General features: G+C 38.5%; 1 protein-coding gene across 2 annotated transcripts in view; it reads right to left on the reverse strand.

The window, feature by feature from the left end:
• The window catches only part of LOC133506942 (ataxin-7), a 42,644-nt gene that overhangs the window by 14,510 nt on the left and 3,105 nt on the right, over positions 1–25,029 (reverse strand). For both annotated transcript variants that reach the window (XM_061831340.1, XM_061831339.1), the window contains 3 exons: positions 16,157–16,372; positions 15,915–15,983; positions 7,593–7,697 (listed from right to left, as the gene is read on the reverse strand). In XM_061831340.1, coding sequence (XP_061687324.1) covers positions 7,593–7,697; positions 15,915–15,983; positions 16,157–16,364 — 382 coding nt within the window. In that variant the 5' untranslated portion in view covers positions 16,365–16,372. The remainder of the gene's footprint in view (positions 1–7,592; positions 7,698–15,914; positions 15,984–16,156; positions 16,373–25,029) is intronic.

Below are 25,029 nucleotides of genomic sequence, written 5' to 3' on the forward strand. Positions count from 1 at the left end.
AGGGCGACCACACTTCGCTAGCCACTGGGTCCTTAAATGTTTCTTTTTCTTACTGGGCATAATATGCCACTGAACCTTCCTTGGATTATTTCTATCCAAATTGTGGAAAAATTTTGCGATACAGTAGAGGATTTTCACATGTTCGATAGTGGTGGTAATGCAAGTGATGATACTACAAATCGGCCACGATTTCTTTGTTTACGGATTGAATACTTCACAGCCGCGCCAGTAGGTCATGTGACTTGCCAAAATGGCAGCGCCCATGAAAATTCAGAATTGTCAATAAAAATCTTCTCAAAACACCATTAAATGACATCGGATTAACCTCAAATTTTCAAGGTGCAGTACATATGATATGATTTATCAGATTAAGACTTCATTTTTCAGTGAATGACCGGAGGATTCCTTTAAGTTTATTTTACTCTTGTACGACAGTTAGGAAGTTTCAATTGTAACCTAAAAATGGTCTGTGTAGTTTATTATTACATCAGTTGGACTACCAAACTATTACGACTTATTTTCTGTTCAAACATTTGTTTGTCAAAATTCAAAACAAAATTGGTCAACCACAACCAGCACAGACAGTTTCTAAAAGAGGTTCCAGGCCAAAATCAATTGAAAATTATTTATCAAAGAATAAATTAACTAAAGCAGGTCATATATCTGTACTGGACATTGGAATTAATTGATTATGAATACTGAGGACTCTTAACATTTAACAGCTCCAAATCTAAAATTTAACTACAAGAGTTTTAAAATCTTTAAGGTCATTTTCCTCAACAAATCAGATTTCCAAAATGTGTGTGGCTAACACAAACAGATGGGTCCCATGGGGGGAACATCATATAATCTCTGGTGGATGCTGTGCATTTTATCTTTTTATATTATATTTTCCAAATTGGATTTTATTCTTAATTGGTGGTCAGACACACCTTTTTGGCAAAAATAGACAGTGAAGAAGATACTGCTACTGCTGTGGTCTTTAGAGGCTACCACAGCAAGAGGTCAACATCTGATTATTTCAATATAGGGCAGATTACCAAGAACAACAATTGAAAGCTGTGGCCCTGATTAGCAAGTTAATGGTCTGATTAACTAAAGAGTTTTTGCATACAAAAAAAGGGGGAATACGTGGATTGTGAACACAAACAAGCATCTACTAATCTGGAATGCGTCAAATAAATGGTCTAAAAAAATTGCTCCATGGTTTATTTTGTGTGCTGTGGGACAACTATATACAAATAGAAGAATTTAGCACACACTCTTAAATGTATCAAACCTGAAACAAATTGCACTATCTGATTTTGCATCTGTATATGCCCCATCTAAAAGGCAGGTGAAATCATGGTGCAATGTGGCGTTCACGCAGCAGAGGCAAAACGAGAGATGACAGGGAGAACGTCTACGCTAATGTACGCAAATTTTTTAAATAACAACTAATTTTTAAAATACCAACCAACAGTTATCGCAACATATCAACTATTCAACAATTAAATTTTTTGAGCTTCTGAATGATATAAGTGCTGACTTGGAGCCATTAACAAGAAGTCATGCCATATCATCCATGACAAACTGGATCATTTCAGTGTCGTGTCAATTGGTGCTGGTTCCTCTCACAGACGAGTTCTCCAGGTATGTTGTCCCAAGATTTAACGAAGGACATATACAGTATCTGTACACCCAGGTGTAGTGCGATTTTGTTGTCGCCATGGTATTGAGTGTATTCGGTCGCATTAACCGGTGACACATTTTCTGGTTCGACCTCTCTGACAGTGTTTAATTAAACACGATAACGTCCAGTAATTCTAAAAGACTGGTTGCAGTGGTATCGGAATACATGCTGTGTAGTGATGCCATTGTTTGATCAAAAAGTTTTATGGAAGTAGTGTGAGAAAGTGCAATCGAGAAAGACCAAAACACTCTTTTCAATACGAGATACCAGCTGTCAAGAGGTTTCATCCGCAAAACCATTTAGAGACGACAAGACGTACTGCAGGCCCCCTCACACAGAGTTCTCTAATGAAGTGGCCTTAGGGATGAAAACGGTTCCGTCAACCCAGGAGAACTCAAAGGTCGTCTTGACTTGACTTGAACTCACCACAAAAGGAGAAGAAAATATTGATGTATTTTTCTTGAAAATTTCAGTTCTGCTCTCATCTCTAATTTCCACTTCTTAGTTTAGCAATCTTTTTTTTTTTTTTTTTTTTTTACACCTGTTGCCCACAGCTCAGGCAATCTATTTGAGTCAGTGACCAAACAATTTTGCCCCGCTATATGGGATCTCGGGAAAGACGGCAATCTCAGTAAATCATGCACAACCAACCCACCGACGGCACACTGTGAAAGGTTAACACACAATTTAGCCCCCGCTAACAACTCTTGGTAAATCAGGGCATTTATCTGTGCTCACTCTTTGTAAAACATGGTTAATAGCTAGACAACTTGAATCAATACCAAAATTGTATTCTAACCAGGTGTGCAAGAAAAAAATTTCTAGCTGATTGCAAAAACATTCCACGGCAAACAAACACATGCACACACATTCAAATCTTGGCTGTTTGCTGGTTATCTTAGATGTAATTTGACCTCAGTTTTCAACGATCCACACTAGGTGTCTTGGGCACAACTCAATCACTCATCAAGAAGTCATGGGTTGTTATAAACACCTTTTTATTGCTGTTTTTGAATCACGATTCTTCAGAGAACTCTATATTTCCAATTTGAGGGAAACTGTGTGGAAAGTTTTTTTTTTTAGATTAATTCGTTAAGAGCATGATGTGTTTGGCGTGGAAGAGCTAAATTGACAACAGTTCCATCAGAAGCCTTTGGATGATGTAAAACAGAAAAAGCCTTTTCTTGTATAGACGATTATGATTAAACATTTCCATGCACACCAAAGAGGGGTGACATGAAAACTGTATACTATGAATGTATCCTTCTCCTGTATCCTTCCATTTCCTTCTTTTGTAATTTATGAAAAAAAAGATCACATGATAAGAACCCTGTCACATCCTGAACAAGCTACCCACCTACATTGCAACAACAAAATAATGGCTTTCGTCTCCTCCTACCCTCCATCACACCGCTGCCACAAAACTATTCTCTGTCGCCTTGTTGTAGCCCGGTCCCAGTCACAACATACAAACCTCCCAGGAAATCCTGCACACACTCTACAAAACAACCACAAATACTGATAGAAAAACAGAACATCATTCAAAGTCAAACACAACAAAACAACACCTTCAGGAACAAGAGTAGTCTTCATTTCCTTTTCACAATGTCAAAGGGAAGGCTTAGTGGTAATGGGAATTCTTAGTTTTGGAACATACAACCCTCAAGTAATAACATGACCATTGTGTCAAACGTATGCAACTCAATAGTAAAAAAATAATCAAAGGGGCACTGGGTTGGAATAATCAGGGTAGGTTTTCTTGCAATGCCATGGAAACATGAGCTTGCCTGTTGCTTGCAGAGACTCCATCTCAAATGACTTCCTACTCTGCAGAAGGACTTATCCATGTCACTTGGCTGAGGCAAGAAATCAAGAAGCCCAAACATCTACAATATTCAGCCCCTCTCTAATACAGTGTACCACCAGGGCTACATGAGGATGAGAGGAAAAACCATACTGTATGTACAGTGTTCAATAACTTTTTTTCTTACTTACTGCTCCCACTAGAAATCAAATAAATGTACTCTCTCAGTAACATATTGTACATCTGAATGTCCTATTACAATCCCTTTGATTACTGGGTTTGAGTTCAGAACAACAACAACACAGTAAATGTACATAAAGGTATTTAGATGTGACCGATAGCTTGGTATTTGTCACGTGCTTAATAGAAATGAAATTCCAAGGTCAGAAACTCCGCAAAAGGGGTATAAATAATAAAGGCTAACAATATGGGTGTTTGGGCGTTACAAACAAAATCATTTATTAGTAGGAGGAGATCTCAAGTCAAGTACTATAATACCTCCCTCTTGTGGATGAGTACTAACTGTGGCTGAAGTTGCCATTACCTAAATATTTAAAATGCATGCAGCAAAGCAAAGGCTATTTGTCCATCCATGCATTTTCTATCCTGTTTATCCTTAAGAATTTGCTTTTCTCATAACAGTCATAATCCATTTTACATACTCAATATAGTGCTGATAAATAAATGCAAATACAAAAAACTTACAAACCCTAATTTCAATGATGTTCGGACATTGTGGAAAATGAAAATACAAACGGAATATAACGATTTGCAAATTCCGCTGAATGAATTGAGGCTTGATTGGAATCTTGCTAAGATTTTGAAAGACTTCATTCTCTCTCTTTAAACTCTACCTGACTTTATTTTGTTTTGTTTGTTTTATTCAAACATGCAGTAAGTGTGACAACAGCAAACTCAAATATGCATGAACATTTTCTCAGGCTCCATAAACTCCTGTACTGATTTTCATCAGACTGTAGCTTTAAAAATGTATCTAAATGTGCAACCCAGTGAGTTGATTTTTTTCATACTTAAGATTAACCAAAATATGTTCAAGAGCTGACAGTGGCATGTGGACAGAGATCTTTCAAAACCCCAGTTGTGAGTCATTTTTACCCCAGAGCTACAGAAAATACTGCATATGAAAAGTCCAAATACCTATTCAAATGCCAGGGTTTTGTGATTGAAAGATAAATCATTCCAATTGTTTTTGGACTATTAATGTGACCTATAACCTATACAACTCAATTGAAAAACATGAAAGAGAGGGGAAGTAAAAATAAGTCTGGCTACACAACCGTGCACACCCTCATAACTGAGGATGCTGTGTTCAGTATCATATTCAAACATTAAATGGGAGTCATCACATATGCCATCTTCTAGAGAGAATTTGATTAACCCCTAATAAAGTTCAGATCTTCTAGTAGGCTTTTCCTTACATTTGTTTGTCATATCTGTCCATAGAGCTTCTGCAACATCAGAGGGATCTCATTTTTCAAAAGGTATCATCCAGGAGAAGGGCACAGAATTTTTTTTCCCAGAGCATTACATACACCATGGAACATGGTGAAGACAGACATTTAGTGGCAAAAATATGGCACAAAGGTGACATTACAAAAAACTACTTTGCTGTCCATCCAAAACTGATGACAAAAATGAGAAGAAAACAGGGCTGCAGGACAGCAAAAGTCGAACAGCAACATTGGACAACAAGAAGTTGCAAATGACAGAAGAGTCTCCGCAAGGATGAAGTGCAAAGTTTATAAAACAGTGGTGATGCCAGCCATGATGTACGGATTAGAGACGGTGGCACTGAAGAAATAACAGGAAGCAGAACTGGAGGTAGCCGAAATGAAGATGCTGAAGTTCTTGCTTGGGGTGAACAGGTTGGATAGGTTTAGAAACGAGCTCATTAGAGGGACAGTCAAAGTTGGATGTTTTGGAGACAAGGTTAAAGAGCGCAGACTTAGATGGTTTGGACGTGTTCAGAGACGAGCGAGGGAGTATATTGGTAGAAGGGTGCTGAGGATGGAGCTGCCAGGCAAAAGAGGGAGAGGGAGACCAAAGAAAAGGTTGATGGATGTTGTGAGGGAGGACATGATGACAGTGAGTGTTAAATAAGAAGATGCAAGAGATAGGCATAGATGGAAAAAGATGACATGCTGTGGCGACCCTTAACAGGACAAGCCGAAAAGAAAAGAAGAAGATTTGAAGGATGTCTGAATACTTTCCCTACCCACAAATTATATTCATTTATTGAATTTTTATTTGTGTTATTTCCTACGTTGGCTGTTTGAGACGTACAACAACAATCTCTCCACTCTTCTTCATATGTCTGGACTGTGGTATAAGGTGGCAAAGCAGAATGTTTATCATACAGAGAAAAACTGTTGAAACCTCCCAAAAGCAAGCAGGAAAACGTGTTATAGTCCAATGAAACCAAGGTTAAACTTTTTGTCGATAATTCCAAAAGAAAAACACACCTACGGTACAGTGAAGTACAGTGGTGGGAACATCATGCTTTGGAGCTGTTTTGTTCAGCTGTTACTGGGCCCTTAGTCAAGCTGGAGAGAATTATGAACAGTTCCAAATACTGTACTTGTAACCGAATATCAAAACATTCAGGTTTCTGGTAATTAGTAAAATAGGTTTTGGGAAATGTCTACAGGTTCATTTTGGGGTTAATCAGAAGCTCTTTTGGTAGTGACAGATGTGCTGACTCCAGTTTAACATGAGTTAAAATGTGAATGGTTAATTCTGAACACAATCATATCTTCAGTCATGAGAGTGATGATTTATTTTTTCCTCAATTGAGTTGCCAAGGTAAGGCAGGTCAACACAGAGGAAAATGTTTTATTTTTGGCCCCATCCACATGGAAACAGAGTCGATCTTGTTTTTAATTTTGGTTTATTAATTTTTTTTACTTAAAGTTTGCTATAAACAGAAGCCTTTTTAAAAGTATGCTTAGCCACATAAAGAAGCTGAAACAATGTTGATACACCTGCCTTGGAATCGTGCTGTAGCACAACCACAGAAAGTGACCTACAACAAAAAAAACTCCATAAAACATGAATATACTCGTGAAAATGGAACAGAATGAAGGGGGGGCATGATAGGAAGAAACTTGTGAAGACTGACGATGAGGTAGAATTTATGCTTCTAAAGGACGGCCCAGATCACCGGCAAGGTAAAGAACATCCAACCCGTTGATCCAGCATTGTTTTTTTGTTTATGGTCATGCAAGAACTGGGACAACCATGTCATCGTTTTAGGAAAGATGTGTACAATATGTGTTTTATGGACGGAAACACGCGGGCAAATTTGGGAGCTATCCAATCTGGGACCCGGTTTGAAAAAATGATCGCTTTCCTGCTCCCAAAACGCCGGCTGCAAGTAGACAAACCGTCAAAACAAAGATCTTTCCATTGAGGAATTGGCCTTGATCTCATTTTTCTTTATCACTAAATCCTGGCACTTGAACAGGGGTGTGTATATTTTTTTGTCAACTGTAAATCTTGAAAATATTTATGTATGAACATTTCAATAATGTGCTTTTTTTTAGCACTCTGTCACACACTACTTCTCATCCTCTACATCATACACTCATTGCCAATCCCTCAGAAAACACACAAAACGCCATTTACAGATTGACAGACCTGGAAAACCGAGCTGTGTTCTGTGTTTAAAAAAAGTACTACATCACTTGTAAAACAGAGAACTGCATCAAATATTAACAGAGGATTTGGATACACGTATACGAGCACGCACGCATGCACAAATGACAGAGCAATAAGTAAATAAATCAAAGTTGCTGGTGCCTGCTCTCAGGTTTTTGTGTAACAAGGTAAAATGGGGGAAGATGGTAAAAGGAGAGGAAAGGAAAACCACAGACTGTACCCGTGTAAGAAATATCTCCATCAGAAATGCTGAAGTGGCGGTGGCATGTAAATGCTTACTGTTAAATTCTTTGCAGATTTATTGTCTCCATGTCTTGTATTCCTTTTGAATTAAACATCACTATCACACATTAAAAACACCCATGTGTCAATGGAAGGAATGTCTCAGAATAAAGAGAGAGCGCTGTTCTTGACAGAACATTTGTCTACAAGACTTACCATAATGTGCTTGGAAGGCTTGGGGCTTGACTACTTGACTACAGTGGCTGCACATCACCAGGTAGAAGTCATCTTGCGCGGGATACTGGCCAAATAAAGGCATATCTATGCACAACGGAAAATCTGATTACTTGGGTACAAGTCATAAACAAAACTATACATCTGTGCCAATAGCTCAAACATACAAAACACATATCCAAAAACAAATACAAGATTGGCTGATTACACTGGGAAACAATTTGAAAACACTTTTTTGTTGAGTTGGTTTTTATACTGATTGAAATTAAAATCAACAAGCTGATTCTAAAGTTGCAGTCATTTTTTTTCTAGCACGTCACATTTTTTCCTCCACAGCTTACCCTCAAGATAAGTAAAATTCCACTGATTAGCTGTAGTAAGACTTGCCAGCTGATTACGATTGTACTCATCTACAGCTATTTGGCAACTTGTTTGTACAGGCACAATTGAGACAGTGGGGTTAGGGGTATGTGTAAATCTCAATAGGTCAGTACTATCAATATCACTAAAAAAGAAAGCTAGCATAGAGGGAGTTAAGACGATTTGTGCTATTTCCTTCGTAAAACACAATACTGTAAAATAAACATTGCAGTCATGCCTGTATTTCACATTTTACTGTATATCAATATTTTTAAAAGTTTTATAAAAGAAGCACATATCTGTTAAGTATTCCATTTTCCAGATTAAAAAACACTGGGATCCATAATTCAAAAACTTGACATCATCAAGAAAAACAGATAATTTTTTAATTCTACACCCAAAAATCTGACCAAACTCATCAAAAATTGTGTTCCCTAGTATTAGAGGTGAAATATGTCCCCTTCACAAGCATTTACAATCACACACACAATTATGTATTTATGAGAACCACGTTCTGATTTAAAAAAAATGCGAAAAACTCAAGGCAAACTGACGAGTAAACCATGCAATTATAAATAGGAATGGCTATCTAACACTTGGCTGCATTCATCCTCGAGTACATGATGATAAGAGGGCAAAGTAGTGATCCAAAGGTTACTTGCAGTCAAATAACCATTAGATCTACTATTTTCCTGGTTATGACTAACTATGTGGTACTGGATTCCAGCTTCTCATTGTGTCACTTGTCAAACAAATTGCAGATTGTTTCTAATTTTATATTTCTTTTATCATGAGTTCAATTCAAACAGACTTTTGCTGTGAGTTATTCGAAAATCTTGGCAACTCTTTTAGACGGTGGATAACAAAAGGTGGATGCAAGTATTTATCAGTTCAATCCTTTTGTAAAAGGCTGCATTTGGGTTCTCCAAACATAGTATTCTGCATCTTGTAGCTACTTTATTGACTAACAAATGTTTCAAAACATTGTCCAGACTGGATGTTACATTTTAATGTACTGTCATGTTTTTTTTCTAGACAAGCAAAAGAAGCTTTCCTGTTGGTGAAATGATGATCCACTAACTAAATAGTTGGTCTAAACCTCACAAGCACAGAAAACTAAAAACCTCCTAATTTGAGGATGTTAATTAAGAGACTGCTTGGAGTGTTATGGTGAGATGAGCAAAGGAGAGAATGCAAGACTGGAGCCTCTCTCTAATATGTACCACTCAAAAGCTGTTAAGAGTCCTCAAAAGATCATTGACGGGGCCTGGAGGGGATGAGGACCATTACTCAGTGATCACATAACAAGGTCTACCTGGTGGGATGCCTCTCAGGGTAGTGAGTGGCATTAATTTGTGGGTAAAATGACAGACCTGAGCCTACTTTGTGCAAGTGAATTGCATTAAAACACTTAGCTAAATGTCTCCTTAGCCACGAGACTTTTGTAGTCCCGAAAATGGACATAGCAAAGCCAATGTCTTCACTACACTGACAAAGGTGTATAAATGACATGACACGGGATAGAAAAATCATCCTACTGATGTGTACAACAAAGAGTCTGGCTTCTCCAAATCGGAGATGAATGCCATGCCTATGGGCATGTTTACTGGATTGTTCACAAGTCCACCTGGCCACACAACTTAATAAAGTCTTTCCACTCACAATGAGGGAAAGTTAGCTTGAAAGTTACTTGTTAAAAAAAACATGAAAAAAAATGACCCAAAATTATTTAGCAAACCATATTTGATAGTATTATGACATTCTAGTGAAATGATCCACACATCCATATATTTTTTTTTCCACAGTAGATTTATGGCAAGGTCAAATAGACCTAATTTCCAAACAGCCAGCATTGCTCACTTGGAGCGGTACACAAATAATTGGCTCAACTATAAAAGCATCCCGGTCAGATCTACATGGTAGTCTAACTTGACAGACATATGTACTGACTACACTACTAAAAAATCTATTTAAAAAAAAAAAAAAAAACAACTTGAAAAGGCTAACGGTCTATGGACTCTGTAGATGTCTCCTTAAATCACAGAGTATGGGGAAAAAAGTTGCAGAGAGAAAGGAAGTCATCAGGAAAAGCAAAAAGCCCAGAAAACAAGCATGGTAGACTGAAAAAGAGCAGCCACAGGCCTAGGCAAGAAAAAGAGAGGACCTGTGCGCCGGTGTTAAAAAAAAAAAAGGAGGACCTCTGCGCAAGCAAGAGTGAAAAAAAAAGTGTGAGCAACAAAACAGGGAAAGAATGAGAGTCCAGTTAATCTCAGCATCTTCATCCAAGGCAGTGATGAATGATCTATGTGGCTGCGTCCATGCAGCAAACACAAGATGAAGCTAAACCTGAAACTCACACTGGTCTATGAGACAAGGGGTAAGTATCGTGTATATGTAAGAAACGTCATCATTTGCTCTCCATTTATTTAAAAAAATATCATGTCTGTGTTTGAATAATGTGTTCTATAGCGTCAGTGGTTACACCACAGTTGGAATCTTGCCATGAGTCATGGCAGAGTGGGAGAGCCACCTATAATACTCTATCCCACATACACACAGATGAATTTAATTCTATCTATACACATAGCAAAAATTGATCGTCCCAGTGACAGTCTCTGATGGGTACTGCTACACATGTTTTACGGTTGCAAAGCTAGAGATGCAACAGTCATGGATTTCGAATGGCCTTTCTCACATGCTCTTTATGAGAGGCAAGGCTGATGCAATAAAATCCTTCCTGGATTTCTTCAGTATGAGCCAGTCTCTTCTCAGTTGTGTGTGCAATGTAATGTACAATACAGTATGAAACATAATACACTACAGTGTACATAAGCACTTGTTTGTCAGCTACATGAATATGTGCTACTTGAATCGTGCACTGCTCTTATGCTCGGTACACAGGGCGCATTATTGACCTATTAAGGCACAACAAGTGCCATGACAAAGAGATGGTAATTAACCCTTCAGTTCACAACAAGACAAAACTTATGCTTGACACTTAGTGATCACATCCTCAGCATTGGTTAAAATGAGATGATCTGAGCGACTGTTTCCCTGTATCATTTGGTCGGTCATCTCTCTTAATCTAAGTACAAAAGTCAAGACAGAGGGGGAAAAAAAATTATACTTTTTGTCTGTGAAAGCTTTTAACTCAGTTAATGATATATGCATGCTACACTGATCCCCTAATTAGCTTTAGGCTTAAGGTGTCTTTGTACTCCCATGTGCAGCGAACGCGCCGCTGGCATCACTGCAGAACACGCGCATGTAGTTTGCCTTTATACTTGAGCCCAACAGACGTCCACAGTTTTGAAAATGTGCTGCCGTTCTTCAAGTCAGAGGCGTCACTATGGCTGTTTTTGGCTTGGATGCGATTGGGTGGATTATCCTCAGAACCTTTTGGTCATTTAAGGTAGTCGTTGTTACTTTCCCTTCTGTAACGAGGAACAAAGCAACAACAATGGCAACTGTGGAATAGTGTCTGTTTGAACAAATTGACCTAAGTGACCAGATGATACGTTTAATTATGCTACAAAATCGATCAAGAAGGTGTAGGTGGTATGTGGAGCAGGGAGGAATGGTGAGTACGTCATTGTAGCATGGGACTAAAAAGGACCAATTAATGGGAGGTGATCGGCGCGGCTTTCTCCACGCAGCAACTTTTTTTGATGCGTGAGCTGCAAGCTACATAGAGGTGGTCTGCATGGGTCAGGTGATGCAATGCGGGCATTGAAGTATAAGGTGGCCTTTTGTGACAAAGGACATGGGATGGTCAAAGCAGAAAAGGAACCACATCTTGGAAAAACAAAGATTTGACTTAATTTTGGCAAGCAAAGAGCCTAAATAACAATGCTGTAATAACTTCAATTTACTGCCCATGTGTCCTGAAATATTACAAATAAACTACAAATAGTAAAGCCTTAGTAATCGAAATTAACTACATGGCATAATCTAGTTGACAAATAACATTTTAAGAAATTAACCCTGCATGAACTGTTTACATTTCAGTGTAAAACGAACAATGATCAAACAAAACAATCAGGGATTACCCTTATCAGCATAGTTGTATTCTGTAAAAACATAAGGTTTATACGTGTCTGCTGAGCACAGGAGTAGTAGAGGAGTTTAGGTGCCCAATGTCTTTCCAAATCTGACCCCTCTACCCTCACACATTTAAAGCCATTAAAACAATTCCATTCCTTTTGAATATGTTGTAACAAGCTTTTCCGAGCTACCCTTGAACAAATCATGAAGGTCGCCACGCAGACGACCAATTACACAGACAGCAGATATAACATTAAAAAAATATGTGGAGCCAATCAAACTGCAAACGGCAAAAAATGTATTCAAACTATCAATGTATACTGAGTAAAACTATTACATGTTGACAATGCCTCCAAATTAGAATAAATTAGGAGACACATAAATGTGGATTAAGTCAGTAATTACTGTTATTATCACCCTAAGGTCTTTCAAATCAGAAGAGCATTTTAATACACTTTGTGTCTAAGTGAAAAGTGTTATCTGTGGGATTGCAGTGGCTCGCTCTTTTTTGCTTGTGGAAAAACAGTGAACCAGAGCCCTCTTGGTAAGACAAAGTAAAGTATGTTAGATTGCTTGCAAGCAAGAGTCCTGGTATTTGAATGCTAGAAACAAACCTAATCCTTAGTTTCTCCTCTAAATTTGTGCTTAGTGTTTTGCACATTTTTTCAACCTTTCATTCTACAATATAAAAAGCACTTGTGCTTTGCAAGAACTTCATATCTTGAATATATGCAATATATTAAATCCATGTTTTTAAATAATGTATGTGTAGTGAGTAAATTGTTTCATGTTCATATTATCTTGTTCACACTATTAATTTTTAGATCCTCATATTCACATACAATTATTCTGCTTATGAAACCTATATCTTTAGTAATTAGTCTTTTCAGTTCAACGTTGAGGTTTTAGTAGGGTTCAGATGAGATGAAAATAGGCAAAACTGTTGTTCTATCATCCTCAATCCAAGCTAATATACATCAATATCTTGTTTTTTTTGTTTTTGTTTTTTAAACGCAAAGACAATTTGTCTGCTTTTCTAAAGGATGATGGAAATCATAAAGTATTCAAACTTGACGGTCTAAAATCAAAGAATTGGAACTTTTAAAAATTAGAACATGTTCAGCTCATTTTCACTTTTTAATACTTTTCAACGGTAAACTAGATAATTGTAGCCACATTTCATATTTAAATATGTGCTATACTCGCAGAGAAACTATTGTCGTTGATGTTTTGTGTGCCTCGCGGTTCTGCTGAGACCATAACCAGGACTTCAACACGAAAATACAATAGACCTGTGCAACAAACATGACATGATCTGATAAGCATTAATGTTGCAAAAGAAGACGTCCACTCCAGAGGTGGGTAGAAAAGCTAAATATTGTCTTCATATAAGAGTACTGTTAGTTACCAATAATGGTTCTCAAGTAAAAAGTAGCTCTCCCAAAAAATTAGTTGAGTAAGAGCAAAAAGTACAATGTGCTTTTTTTCAAATATTGAGTTAGTTGCAACTTTTTTTTTTTTTTTACCACGGCATGAACATAAACTTTAAAAAATAAATAAAATTGCAATGTGCAAATTCTGATGTTGCTGTGTGCATGCATGCATGACTGTGTGTGTATGCACAGTCAAAACTACCAAAAAACGTTTGGGCAATTACTATCAGAGATGAAATATGTTGATTTTTTTTTTCATTTAAATGTAAACATGAGTAGGTCCCTGTTGACTTCATGGTAACGATCACCTTCCCAACATGGCTCCCACATAGGCACGACAATCATTTGGGCTGGCTTATCAAGTGTGAACACTTACAGTTCACGATAGAAGTTTACATACACCGTGCAAAAACAATTTTTTTTTTGTCTGACTGTCCGAAGTCAAATCAGACTCAATCGCTCCTGTTTCAGGTCAGGACCACCAAAATTATTTAATTTTGTTAAATGCCACAATAATGAGAGAATTTCTTTGAGAATTTCTTAAGGGTCAGAAGTTTTCATAAACATCCTTAGTATCGAGTAACATATCCTTTGAACTGTATGACTTGGATCAAATGTTGTGCTTTTTCACCATGTCATTGCATTGCATTTCACTGTGGATCATGACATTATCTTCCCAGCTTCCTCCAGCATCTTCCCAAGGTCTTTAGCTTTTGTTCTGGGGTTGATTCGCACATTTCGGACCAAAACACCATCTCTAGACACAGCCCGTCTCCTTCCGTAGCAGTGTGATGGCTGGAGATTCCTATGATGTTTATTATTGTGTATAATTGTGTGGACAGATGAACGTGGCATCTTCAAGCAACTGGAAATTCCGCCAAAGGACGAGCTAGACTTGTGCAGCGCCGCGATTCTTTCTCATATTTCCTGTCGAATTTCATTTGATTTTTCCCCATGATTTCAAATAAGTGTGGCATTAAAAACATCCCGGAGTATGGTGTCAACGAACCACATGTCATTTAACCTGTCAGGAGCTTCCAAAGCCATGACCTCATCATCCGGTCTTCCCCATGTTCTTTAAAGACATACTATTTTTGGTGTATGTAAACTTTTGACAGCGAAGATAAAATTCCCTCATTATTGTGGAATTTAACAAAAATCAAACAATTTTGGTGATCTTGACTGATGTGAAACAGAAGAGGTTTCGTCTGATTTGACATCAAACAGTGAGACAAAAAAATGAAATGTGTGTTTTTGCAAACTTCTGTCATCAACTGTATGTCCAGGAAGCCATACGGAAGATTCGTGAGATTGTGACCTTCTTGTGTCATTTGATTGGTGAACTAGACTTAAACGTTACGAGCGCTGAAACTGGACTGACGCAAACAGTGCCCAATGCCAAAGTCGAATTCATAGTCTCGCATATGAAATAATCCATCAATAAGCAATAACAGATAAAGCAGTGAGCAACATTTAGCACATTGTAACATTGTAATTGTAATCTTTGCTTCTAAACAGTAGACGTGGTGGATGTATTTATTTTTCTGGTCTTGCCAACTCCTGTGACTTACTTAAGGCAGGTTCCAATCGCACAGGCGGGCGCTCAGGCCGCATACTAGTCTGCTGCAGAGTAATATTCACAATTACAACCGTATGTGGATAGTGGATGTGTGAAATTGGATCGAGTTGCCAGCATTCGAGGAGTACACAACAGCTTATGACGACCCACCCGGGAAAAATCATCGGATCTATACGATATATTGATGTAAATGGCCTATTTTGAGTTCAAAATCTGGCTACTTTTACTTTATTGTCATCGTGTTTTACAGTTTGCTTATTTAGATTTTTGACCACTGATGTAAGGAGCAGTTAAAAGTGAGAGGATAGTTATTTGCTCACAAATGTTGTCTTCTGAACAATATGTCCCACCTCAACCTCTCAAATACAGTCATAGCTACATGCCTTCTGGTAAGAATAATTTGACCCCATTGAGGAACGTCACAAAATAAAGAAAACGGATGGAAGGGTGGATTTTGCACAACAAAGGAAAATGTCAGTATTTCCACAAGATAACCTATATTACAGGTCTAATCACCCACTTTTCACACTTCTGATTTCAGCTGCAAGATGGCATGTTAGGTGACGATTGATTTTAAAGGAATAATGTCTCAAACAAAACTGTCAGAAGTTTAAATGAACATTAAACACCAGGAGAGCATTAGTATTGAACATTTTTAAAGCCTATACTCAATGACAGCCGAAGTTATTCTACAGTTTATTTTAGAAACGGATGTCAACTACCACATAAATAAAACGTTTCACAAAGTATACTGCCGTCCAGTTATTTAAGGGCATTTTGAATTTAAGAGTTTGAATATATAAGTATGGAGCAAACCCCCATAACCAAAATACTGTACTATACACATTTGGCCCTTGACAGGGAAGAAAAAAAAAAAAACATACTCACCTTCTTTGCACAAACGCATGGCTTCGCGATTTTTCCCAAAGTCTTTGAAACTTTCCTCCAATTCAGCACCTGAGAATGGGGCGACCCGACACAGAGACAAATAAATAGTTACACGTTGCGACCACTATGGTTTCCTCATATTCCGCCGACAACTACATGCAAACGGCCACAAATAAGCACACCAGCGCCGCGGACGCTCCACCTGGCTTCGGCGCACACATTAGGGACGCGAGCGGACTCACCGTCGTTGCAGTGGAGTTTGGCGGCGTCAACCCAGCTACTCCATGGTTGTCCCACCATTATTTCTGGACTCGGTAGGGATCGCCGCTCCGCAACAGTCGCCATTGCTGTGGAGCCTTCTCCCCGCTGGCTCGGCTGCTGCTGCTTCAGCTGCTGCCTGGCTGCTCGGCGCTGCTCCCCCCTGACGTCATCCTCGGCCCTTTCCGACATTCTTTCCGCTACAATGTAACGACACGAAAGTCAGCTTCGCGCAGAAGACGACTTTTCTCATGATTGGCACCGCGTCGTCTCGCCTCACACGTCACCCAAAATAAAAATATCAAAACCACTTGGAAGGGGGGCAAACCAAACGTCTACGAAAGCATCTGATTTGAGCTGACGGACTCTGGTCTGATCCCGGGCTGTTTAAGCATCTGTACTATGGTTCTAGTCATTATTGTAGCTTCTTGTGTGAGAAATAAAACCGAGAATCCGATTCACATTTTAAAGAGTCTTCCTTTTATCACAGCAAATTTTAGCAATCAACAGATATGGCCCCTAGGGGATGTGAGCAGAATCTGCATAATCCAGGGGTCACCAATCCTTTTAAAACAAAGCTACTTCTTTTATTATTATTGCAAAGGGCAACAGCTGCAACTGTTTTATGCACACTTCTGAATTTCAAAACATGTTAAAATGAACTTTATTTATTTTTTTAATATCAGATTAATCTATGTAAGGGAACGGATAATGATTTTTCACAACTCAACTGGTATAGCATGGTACAGCATGCCCCTGGGCCTGGAGAGGATCAGCAGTACAGAAAATAGATGGTTGTACATAATCAACAAAAGTTTAACAGGGTAGGAAACAGACAAACATCATTATGCATTACTTTATTGGTATACAGCTCATCAAGTGTTTACATTTCCAAAGGATCATTTCGACAACGTTCCCAGAATATCAATCAGCCAATGTCCCGTCACAGGTGAGCTTTTTTTAAAACAGGCCCGTGGGTGCCATGTTGGTGACCCCTGGAATGTGATGCTTCATAAGTATCGTGATCTTCCAATAATATCATATAAGAGGATGCAAACTCCACATAGATGGGCCGAAACCCAGATTACCTTGAGTAAATTGGACAATCATGAGTTTATGCAAGGACATATCATGGAAAGTTGACTTTTTAATTGCTTGGATATAAATACTTGAGTCTCTGACATCCCTGCCCAACAAACAATTGTGAAACAATCACATAAATCTTATGTATGAATTATGATGTCACTTTTAGTGCACGCACAGATGCTCGGTTTTATTTTCACACTCTTGCCTTGTTCAATCCCCTGGCTCAAACATGTCAAGCTACCAGCCACCGGACCACTTCCAGCCCATAGGATCAATTTGAAGTCAGAGTGACACTGGCACGCACAACAGCATCAAACAAACGTGCATGTAATTCCATCCGTAGCATCTTCTTATTTGTATGAACTATACAGTACTCAGTGTTGGCGGTGTGGTAATACAACAGTCGGCCCACCGAGTGGTGCATGCTGCCCCCCACGATGACCAATCCCACGCTGCCTCTATGTCTTATTGGGTGAAGGGAACGCTGAGCGGTGTGCTTCAAAAGCCCTGGCTGCCAGGTCACTGCGGGTATCCCGCGCATAGTTTGCCGTTGAGTTATCTTGTATATGAAATGTACTAAACAAAAATAAATACTATTATACTCCACTGCAACCCATGCACGCAGTTTTGAAAATGTGCTGTCGTTCTTCTCCAAGTCAGAAGTGTTTCTACGGCTGCTATTGGCGAGGACGCCACCAGTTGGAGTTTCCTTAGCACATTTTGGTAATTTCTGGTCACCGTTTTTAATTTTCCTTTCTGTAACAAAGAACGAAATGACGACGACCCAGCAACAATGTCTGCTTGAAACAAAGGACCTTACTGACAAGATGATACGTTTATTTATGTTGCAAAATTGATCGAGAAGGCGGCGGCGTAGCTGGTATGTGGAGCAGGGAAGAACAGTGAGTACGATGTCATCACAGCATGTGACTAAAACGGACCAATCACAAGATGAGCTCCACAGCTTTCTTCACTGAGATGCTGTGTGGGGTAATGCGTAGGTCACGTGATGCAATGCGGGAATATAAAGTAGCCTTAAGGATTCTTAACAGTTGCGAGGCCTAGCTTAGTCCAGTTTCCTAGGTACCACTTTCAAAGGTGCCCCATGGATACTCATGTGCCCCTGGTGCATTTTAAGTACTAGCAACAGTGACTGCTCATACTGTGCTTGTTATCAATGAATGAAGACATTGCTGAAAAACTCATGGTTGTTTCAGTGCAAATATGACTGCAAAAAGTGAAAGCAAACGTGACTGGCAATGACAACTATGAAAAGAACGTGGCGCTGATTAACCAATTTGATGGGAGGCAATGACCTCTACGGGAATACATTTCAGACTCTTATAGTTTTTATGTTGTCTTTGTCATATTAGTGTTTATTTGGTTTTGACAAGGATGAAAATGTTCCTCATGGTTGTTACAGCAGAAATCTGTGCGCACTGTTTTTGACGCCAAAAATCACACATATACAGGACTAAGAAACAAAACTACACAGATGTTATTTCAGTATTATTCTTGTTTTCTGTGAAGTTTGATCTATATCTTATGATGGTTTTGCTGTCAGTGTGACGTTAAAATGAGATAGCTCGAGCACAGGCCACTTTTATTTGTTGTTTAAAGATAGCAATCTTAGGTCAGCAGTAAGCGACATAGTTATTAACTCAAAATCACTTGGTGATTGCAATTTCAGAAAGGGGTGGTGATCCAAAGCTAAATTACTTTAGATAATAACTATTTTTAGTGTCGCAAGCAAAGTATTTTGGTGAAAATATCAATGACTATCTCATGCAGCAGCCATTGCTGACAAACTCCTACTCCACATAAGCTTGTGCTGTAGCAATTTTCTAACCTTCATGGTATCCACATATAATCAAGCAGCACAAATAATGAGTAAATCATATACTACATCGATACTGTAGTGAATCCAAATACATGGTACATTCAAATGTAAACTAACACAAAAGAGACCAATTAATAATTTGATCAGATATGAAATCAAATACAGTGGCACCTCTGAGTTCGAACGACTAAGGGATCGTAGAAATCGGACTTCAACCATAAGTATCGGCGTAAAAATATGCCACGCAGTGGATTTAAGAAAGCGGATAATCGGTAAATATGAAAATAGGGTGCAGTTTTGTCATGCCTAAGTTGACCATTTCAACTATCCTATAGAATAAAAATTTAATAAAAGGCAGGTAGTGTTGCCAAAAGAGTGACTAGCATTACAAAGGAAAGGCCACCGATAATAGAAGAAAGAAAGAAGCTACTGGAGAACTATCCAGTCAAGTCATGGAGGGTGACTTTGGCGTAAGACTTCCTCCTTCCCTCTCCGATGATACTAAACCGTGAGCAAAACGAGAAATGATAGACATTTAAGTTGTATGCATTCAAATATATGGATTTTTATTGTTTCAATAGACGGTTTACATGTTTTTACATAAATGGGAATTAATATGGGAATGTTTGATTTGGATTTTGGGAAGGAATTAAACTCATTCACATAATTTCCTAAGGAAAAAAAATATTTTGGAGATTGAACAAATCAGCCTTCAACAGTCAAGAACGAATTATGTTCGAACTCTAAGGCTCCGCTGTACTGTTAAAAAAAAAGATTTTAATTCATCAAGCTAAATAAACCTCACAGTGGATACAATAAAACCATATACTCGGGCATGTCAAACTTGCAGCCCATGGGCCGCATTCTGGCTGCCACAGTATTTTATGTGGCTGGTGAACAATTCTGGCTAAAATCTGTACCAAAATTTCACATAGTAATATGTAATAAATAATCACTCGGAGAAATTGTAAGCATTTTTTTTTTTGTTACTAAACCCTATTTCACTGTAACATGAATAAACAAGTTATGTTGAAGAATTATTCTTGACTTCTGATTTGGAAATGAGTTAGCCATCTTTTTTGTGAACAATACAATGATCAGGCAATGAAACCTTTACATGGTTTCAATCATAAAGGCCCTTTGAGGGGAACCCTGCACTCGCTCCACCACTTGTCATCTCGGTAAGAAAAGTTGTATACTCACGGTTGACCCAAACTTGTCATCTGTCACTCACATGCATGAGACTGGGCCACAAATTTGAAAGGGCTAATTCTATTAAGGTTATGTAAATACAGAATAGTATACAATAATTCTTTGATGTTGGGATATTTTGATGAAAGCACATAGACATTATTTTAAACTGTACTCAGTATTTTTTTAAATTGTGAAATATAATGTGAAATAAGTGTATAAATCTTGATGTCTCACTTTCAAATCAGTTGTGTTGCTTTTATGTTTTATCTTCTAAATATCAATTACATCATCCCTCTATTGATTATACTGGTGGTTTAGTAGAATCTTATTTCAATATGTTGTGGATATGGCGCTAACGTTGGCTGGTGAGGTCCTAGATTATAGACATTTGCTCTGTAACGGCATTTAATTCTAAACAAATTATCCTAACAAAAATGTGCATTGATACAGCAAGACTGGATAATAGTTTTTATACAATAAAAAGGCAATCCAATGTAAAACATCTGTGGCGTAATGTTCGTCTACAAAGGCAAAAAAATATATTGTATTATAATGAGTGCTGGCTATCCACTGGAGTGTAGCAAGCAAAGAAACACAACACTTTATAGATCATCTGTGATTGAGTCTCAAACAGGACGGTGGTGGCTTCGTTACAATGACTGACCCTTCGCACATGCACGATCATTAAAATAAACCATTAGAATGAGGTGGAAGAGGTTTGTTGTGTTACAAACGAAAGCCATTTTGTAGGTGTGTTCATGTCTAGCCAGACTGAAGGTTTACTTTCAATTTCAGAATGAAACATTCAAGTAAGTAGTGAAAAGGCACTTTCAACTGCCAAAAACGGACAAGCATGCAGAATTTTCAAATAACTAATTGTCTAACGATAACTTTGAGGCACAGTCACTTGTCATTTTACTTTTTCTGACATTAAGATGATTAGGGTTTAAAAAAGAAAAAAAAAAATTAAACGACCATTGTGAAGAAATCCAGCAAAACATCAAATACCAAAGGACACTTGGTGGGACAAATAAGTTAAACATTAACACAGAAAGAAGTGATATGTACAGTGACAGATGCTCAAAAGTTAACATAAACATCTTATGGACCGAGATAATGTCAGCTACTACCCACTTTTCCTTACTGGAGAAGTTTATTTGAGGGCAGTATTTATTTTTACCAAGGGGAAAACACGGTTCTTTCGCACAACAGCCACTATTTGAAGAAATACATTATATACACAATTCTGTAAAAAGTTGTATTCCAACCTGTTCCTCAGAGTCATGTACCGATTCCACTCTGTGATGTACAGACAGAAAACCGACACATGGCCTTTATTTTACAATTGCGAGTAATTAGTTTCACAAGGCACTGTATGTACCTGTACTAACATTTTCAGTTAAATTGGAAATGGAAAAAAAAATATATCTGAAAAGTTCCAGATTAGTTTACATGGAATGACCCTTCCTCTGACGAAACACTTTCTTTTTTCTAACACGGATTTTAAAAAACGCATCCTTATCAAAAAGCAAACCAAAAAAAAAATGAAATTGGATAATATTGGTAGATTTAAAACAAGTTCAAGTCTCTCTTCATTCAATTCATTTTTCTGCTACTCCAAAGATGTGTACATGTAACGAGTGTCGATATATACAACTAAACAAGGAGAACAATGGATTCACATTATCACGTGATAAATTGACAGTATGATTTCTTTCCTAGAATTTATATTTTCTTCTTTGTATTAAAGATGTTTGAGACCAGGTCTTTGAAATAGATAACCTTTAAACCTGTCTCCTATTTGATTGTTGCCTTTATTTGTATAACAAAACCAAGTTTAAGCAAGTCACAGGATATGCAATATATGTACTGTTTATACTAGGGTTTGGAACGATAGACTGATGCGACCAGATATCTGTTTGTAAAAGTGATCGGTAACAGACTCCATTAACGATACAAAACGCACCAAGAATCCTTAGATACACCAGTTGTAGGGCTGCAGACCAGATTTCGTAAGCCGAGGAATCGTTCTTCATCTCGTAAAACTAACGCGAGAAATCTTGCTATGTCCTACGGGAAATGTTATCTTTACAACCAAACAGCAAAGCTGGATACTAGCGACACAACTAGCTGAACTACATCTCTCCACAGCATCGCGATTTCAACAAATAGTTTTTCAATAGTTCAGCTACTTTCATGGTTACGGTGATAGTAGAGTTCCCCTAGGAGTTGGAAACATTAAATGTGACATTACGTACCTTATCTCAAGTTTGCCGTTGACACTGGGGGCAATGGCGAAATATGTGCCACAGATTGTAAACACACAGACAATATAACAAAGGTAGGTACATCTGTGCAATTTATTTGGCCTGTAACACAGCAAACTAACGTTTCTTCTCACGTCCTCACAGTCCACTTATACACAAGAGATGGTACTGTGGGACCCTAAAAAGAAACTACCCAGAGTACACAAAGCCAGGTAACTTGCACAACAACCACCAGTTGAACTAAGCTAGTCATAACGACTTAAATTTTCAAAAAGTAGGTCGATTCTCAGGAAAAAACAATCAAAGTAAATTTAAAAAGGACTGCATGTGTCCAGTGGCGGTTCTAACTTTAATGGCACAGTGTGCGAGACCACTGATAGGTCTTAAAATATTGTTTATAGAGAATTTTTGGAGAGAACAGTTCAGAAAATTAATTGGTCAACCTAAATAATCCATCCATCCATTTTCTTAGCTGTTTATTCTCACATGGGTCGCGGGGAACGCTGGAGCTTATCCCAGCTGTCAACAGGCAGGAAGCAGAGTACACCCTCAACTGGTTGCCAGCAAGTCACAGGACACGTCGAGAATAACAGTCCCACTCACAATCACAACTTGGGGCAATTTAGAGTGTCCAGTTAATGTTGTATGTTTTTGGGATGTGGGAGGAAACCGGAGTGCCCGGAGAAAACCCACGCAGGCACGAGGAGAACATGCAAACTCCACACAGGCAGGTCAGCGACTGAACCTGGGACCTCAGAACTGTGAGGCCAACGCTTTCCAGCTGCTCCACCTTGCCGCCCTACTTAAATAATTTGATATTTAAACTGAATCGAACTATATTGAGTCATTATGCGCGTAAAGATCCCATTTTTTAATTGAACTCCTGCCTGTGTAAGTAGAAATGTATTGAGTCAGCCTCGTGCCAGAGATTCCCAACCTGAGAATATATAATACACCTTCACTGGCACATCTTTACTCTGCTATCCACAACATCATATTTTTTTTCCATTTCCAATTTAACTGAAAATGTCAGTACAGGTACATACAGTGCCTTATGAAAGTATTTGGCCCCCTTGAACTTTTCGCCACATGTCAGGCTTCAAACATAAAGATATAAAATTAAAGGTTTTTGTCAAGAATCAACAAGTGGAACACAATCGTGAAATGAACGTAATTTATTGGATATTTTATACTTTTTAACAAATAAAAACCTGAAAATTGGAGCGTGCAATATTATTCGGCCCCTTTAGTGCAGCAAACTCACTCCAGACGTTCAGTGAGGATCTCTGAATCATCCAACGTTGACTGATGGTGATAAATAGAATCCACCCGTGTGTAATCAAGTCTCCGTGTAAATGCACCTGCTCTATGGTAGTCTCAGGGTTCTGTTTATAGTCCAGAGAGCATCATGAAGACCAAGGAACATACCAGCCAGGTCCAAGATACTGTTGTGGAGAAGTTTAAAGCCGGATTTGGACACAGAAAGATTTCCCAAGCATTAAACATCTCAAGGAGCACTGTGCAAGCAATCATATTGAAATGGAAGGAGTATCAGACCACTGCAAATCTACCAAGACCCGCCCGTCCCTCTAAACTTTCACCTCAAACAAGGAGGAGACTAACCAGAGATGATCAAGAGGCCCATGATCACTCTGGATGAACTGCAGAGATCCACAGCTGAGGTGGGAGAGTCTGTCCATAGGACAACAATCAGTCCTACACTGCAATATTCTGGCCTTTATGGAAGAGTGGCAAGAAGAAAGCCATTTCTCAAAGATGTCCATAAAAAGTCTCGTTTAAAGTTTGCCACAAGCCACTTATGAGACACACCAAACATGTGGAAGAAGCTGCTCTAGACAGATGAAACCAAAATCGAACTTTTTGGCCACAATACAAAATGATATATTTAGTGTAAAAGCAACACAGCTCATCACCCTGAATACACCATCCCCAATGTCAAACATGTTGGTGGCAGCCTCATGGTTTGGGACTGTTTTTCTTCAGCAGGGACAGGAAAATGGTTCAAAATATTGATGGGAAGATGAATGGGGTCAAATACAGAACCATTATCGAAGAAAACCTGTTGGAGTCTGCAAAAGAAACAGACTGGGATGGAGATTTATCTTCCAACAGGACAATGATCCAAAACATTAAGCCAAATCTCCAATGGAATGGTTCACAAATAAATGTTTCCAGGTGTTAGAATGGCCAAGTCAAAGTCCAGACCTGAATCCAATAGAGAACCTGTGGGAAGAGCTTAAGACTGCTGTTCACAAACGCTGTCCATCCAACCTCACTGAGCTCGAGCTGTTTTGCAAGGAAGAATGGGCAAAAATTTCAGTCTTTTCGATGTGAAATACTGAAAGAGAGATACCCCAACCAACTTGCAGCTGTAATTGAAGCAAAAGGTGCCACTGCAAAGTATTAATGCAAGGGGGCCGAATAATATTACACACCCCACTTTTCAGGT

The sequence above is a fragment of the Syngnathoides biaculeatus genome, chromosome 10, assembly GCF_019802595.1.
Source record: "Syngnathoides biaculeatus isolate LvHL_M chromosome 10, ASM1980259v1, whole genome shotgun sequence".
In the NCBI taxonomy this organism is placed as follows: domain Eukaryota; kingdom Metazoa; phylum Chordata; class Actinopteri; order Syngnathiformes; family Syngnathidae; genus Syngnathoides; species Syngnathoides biaculeatus.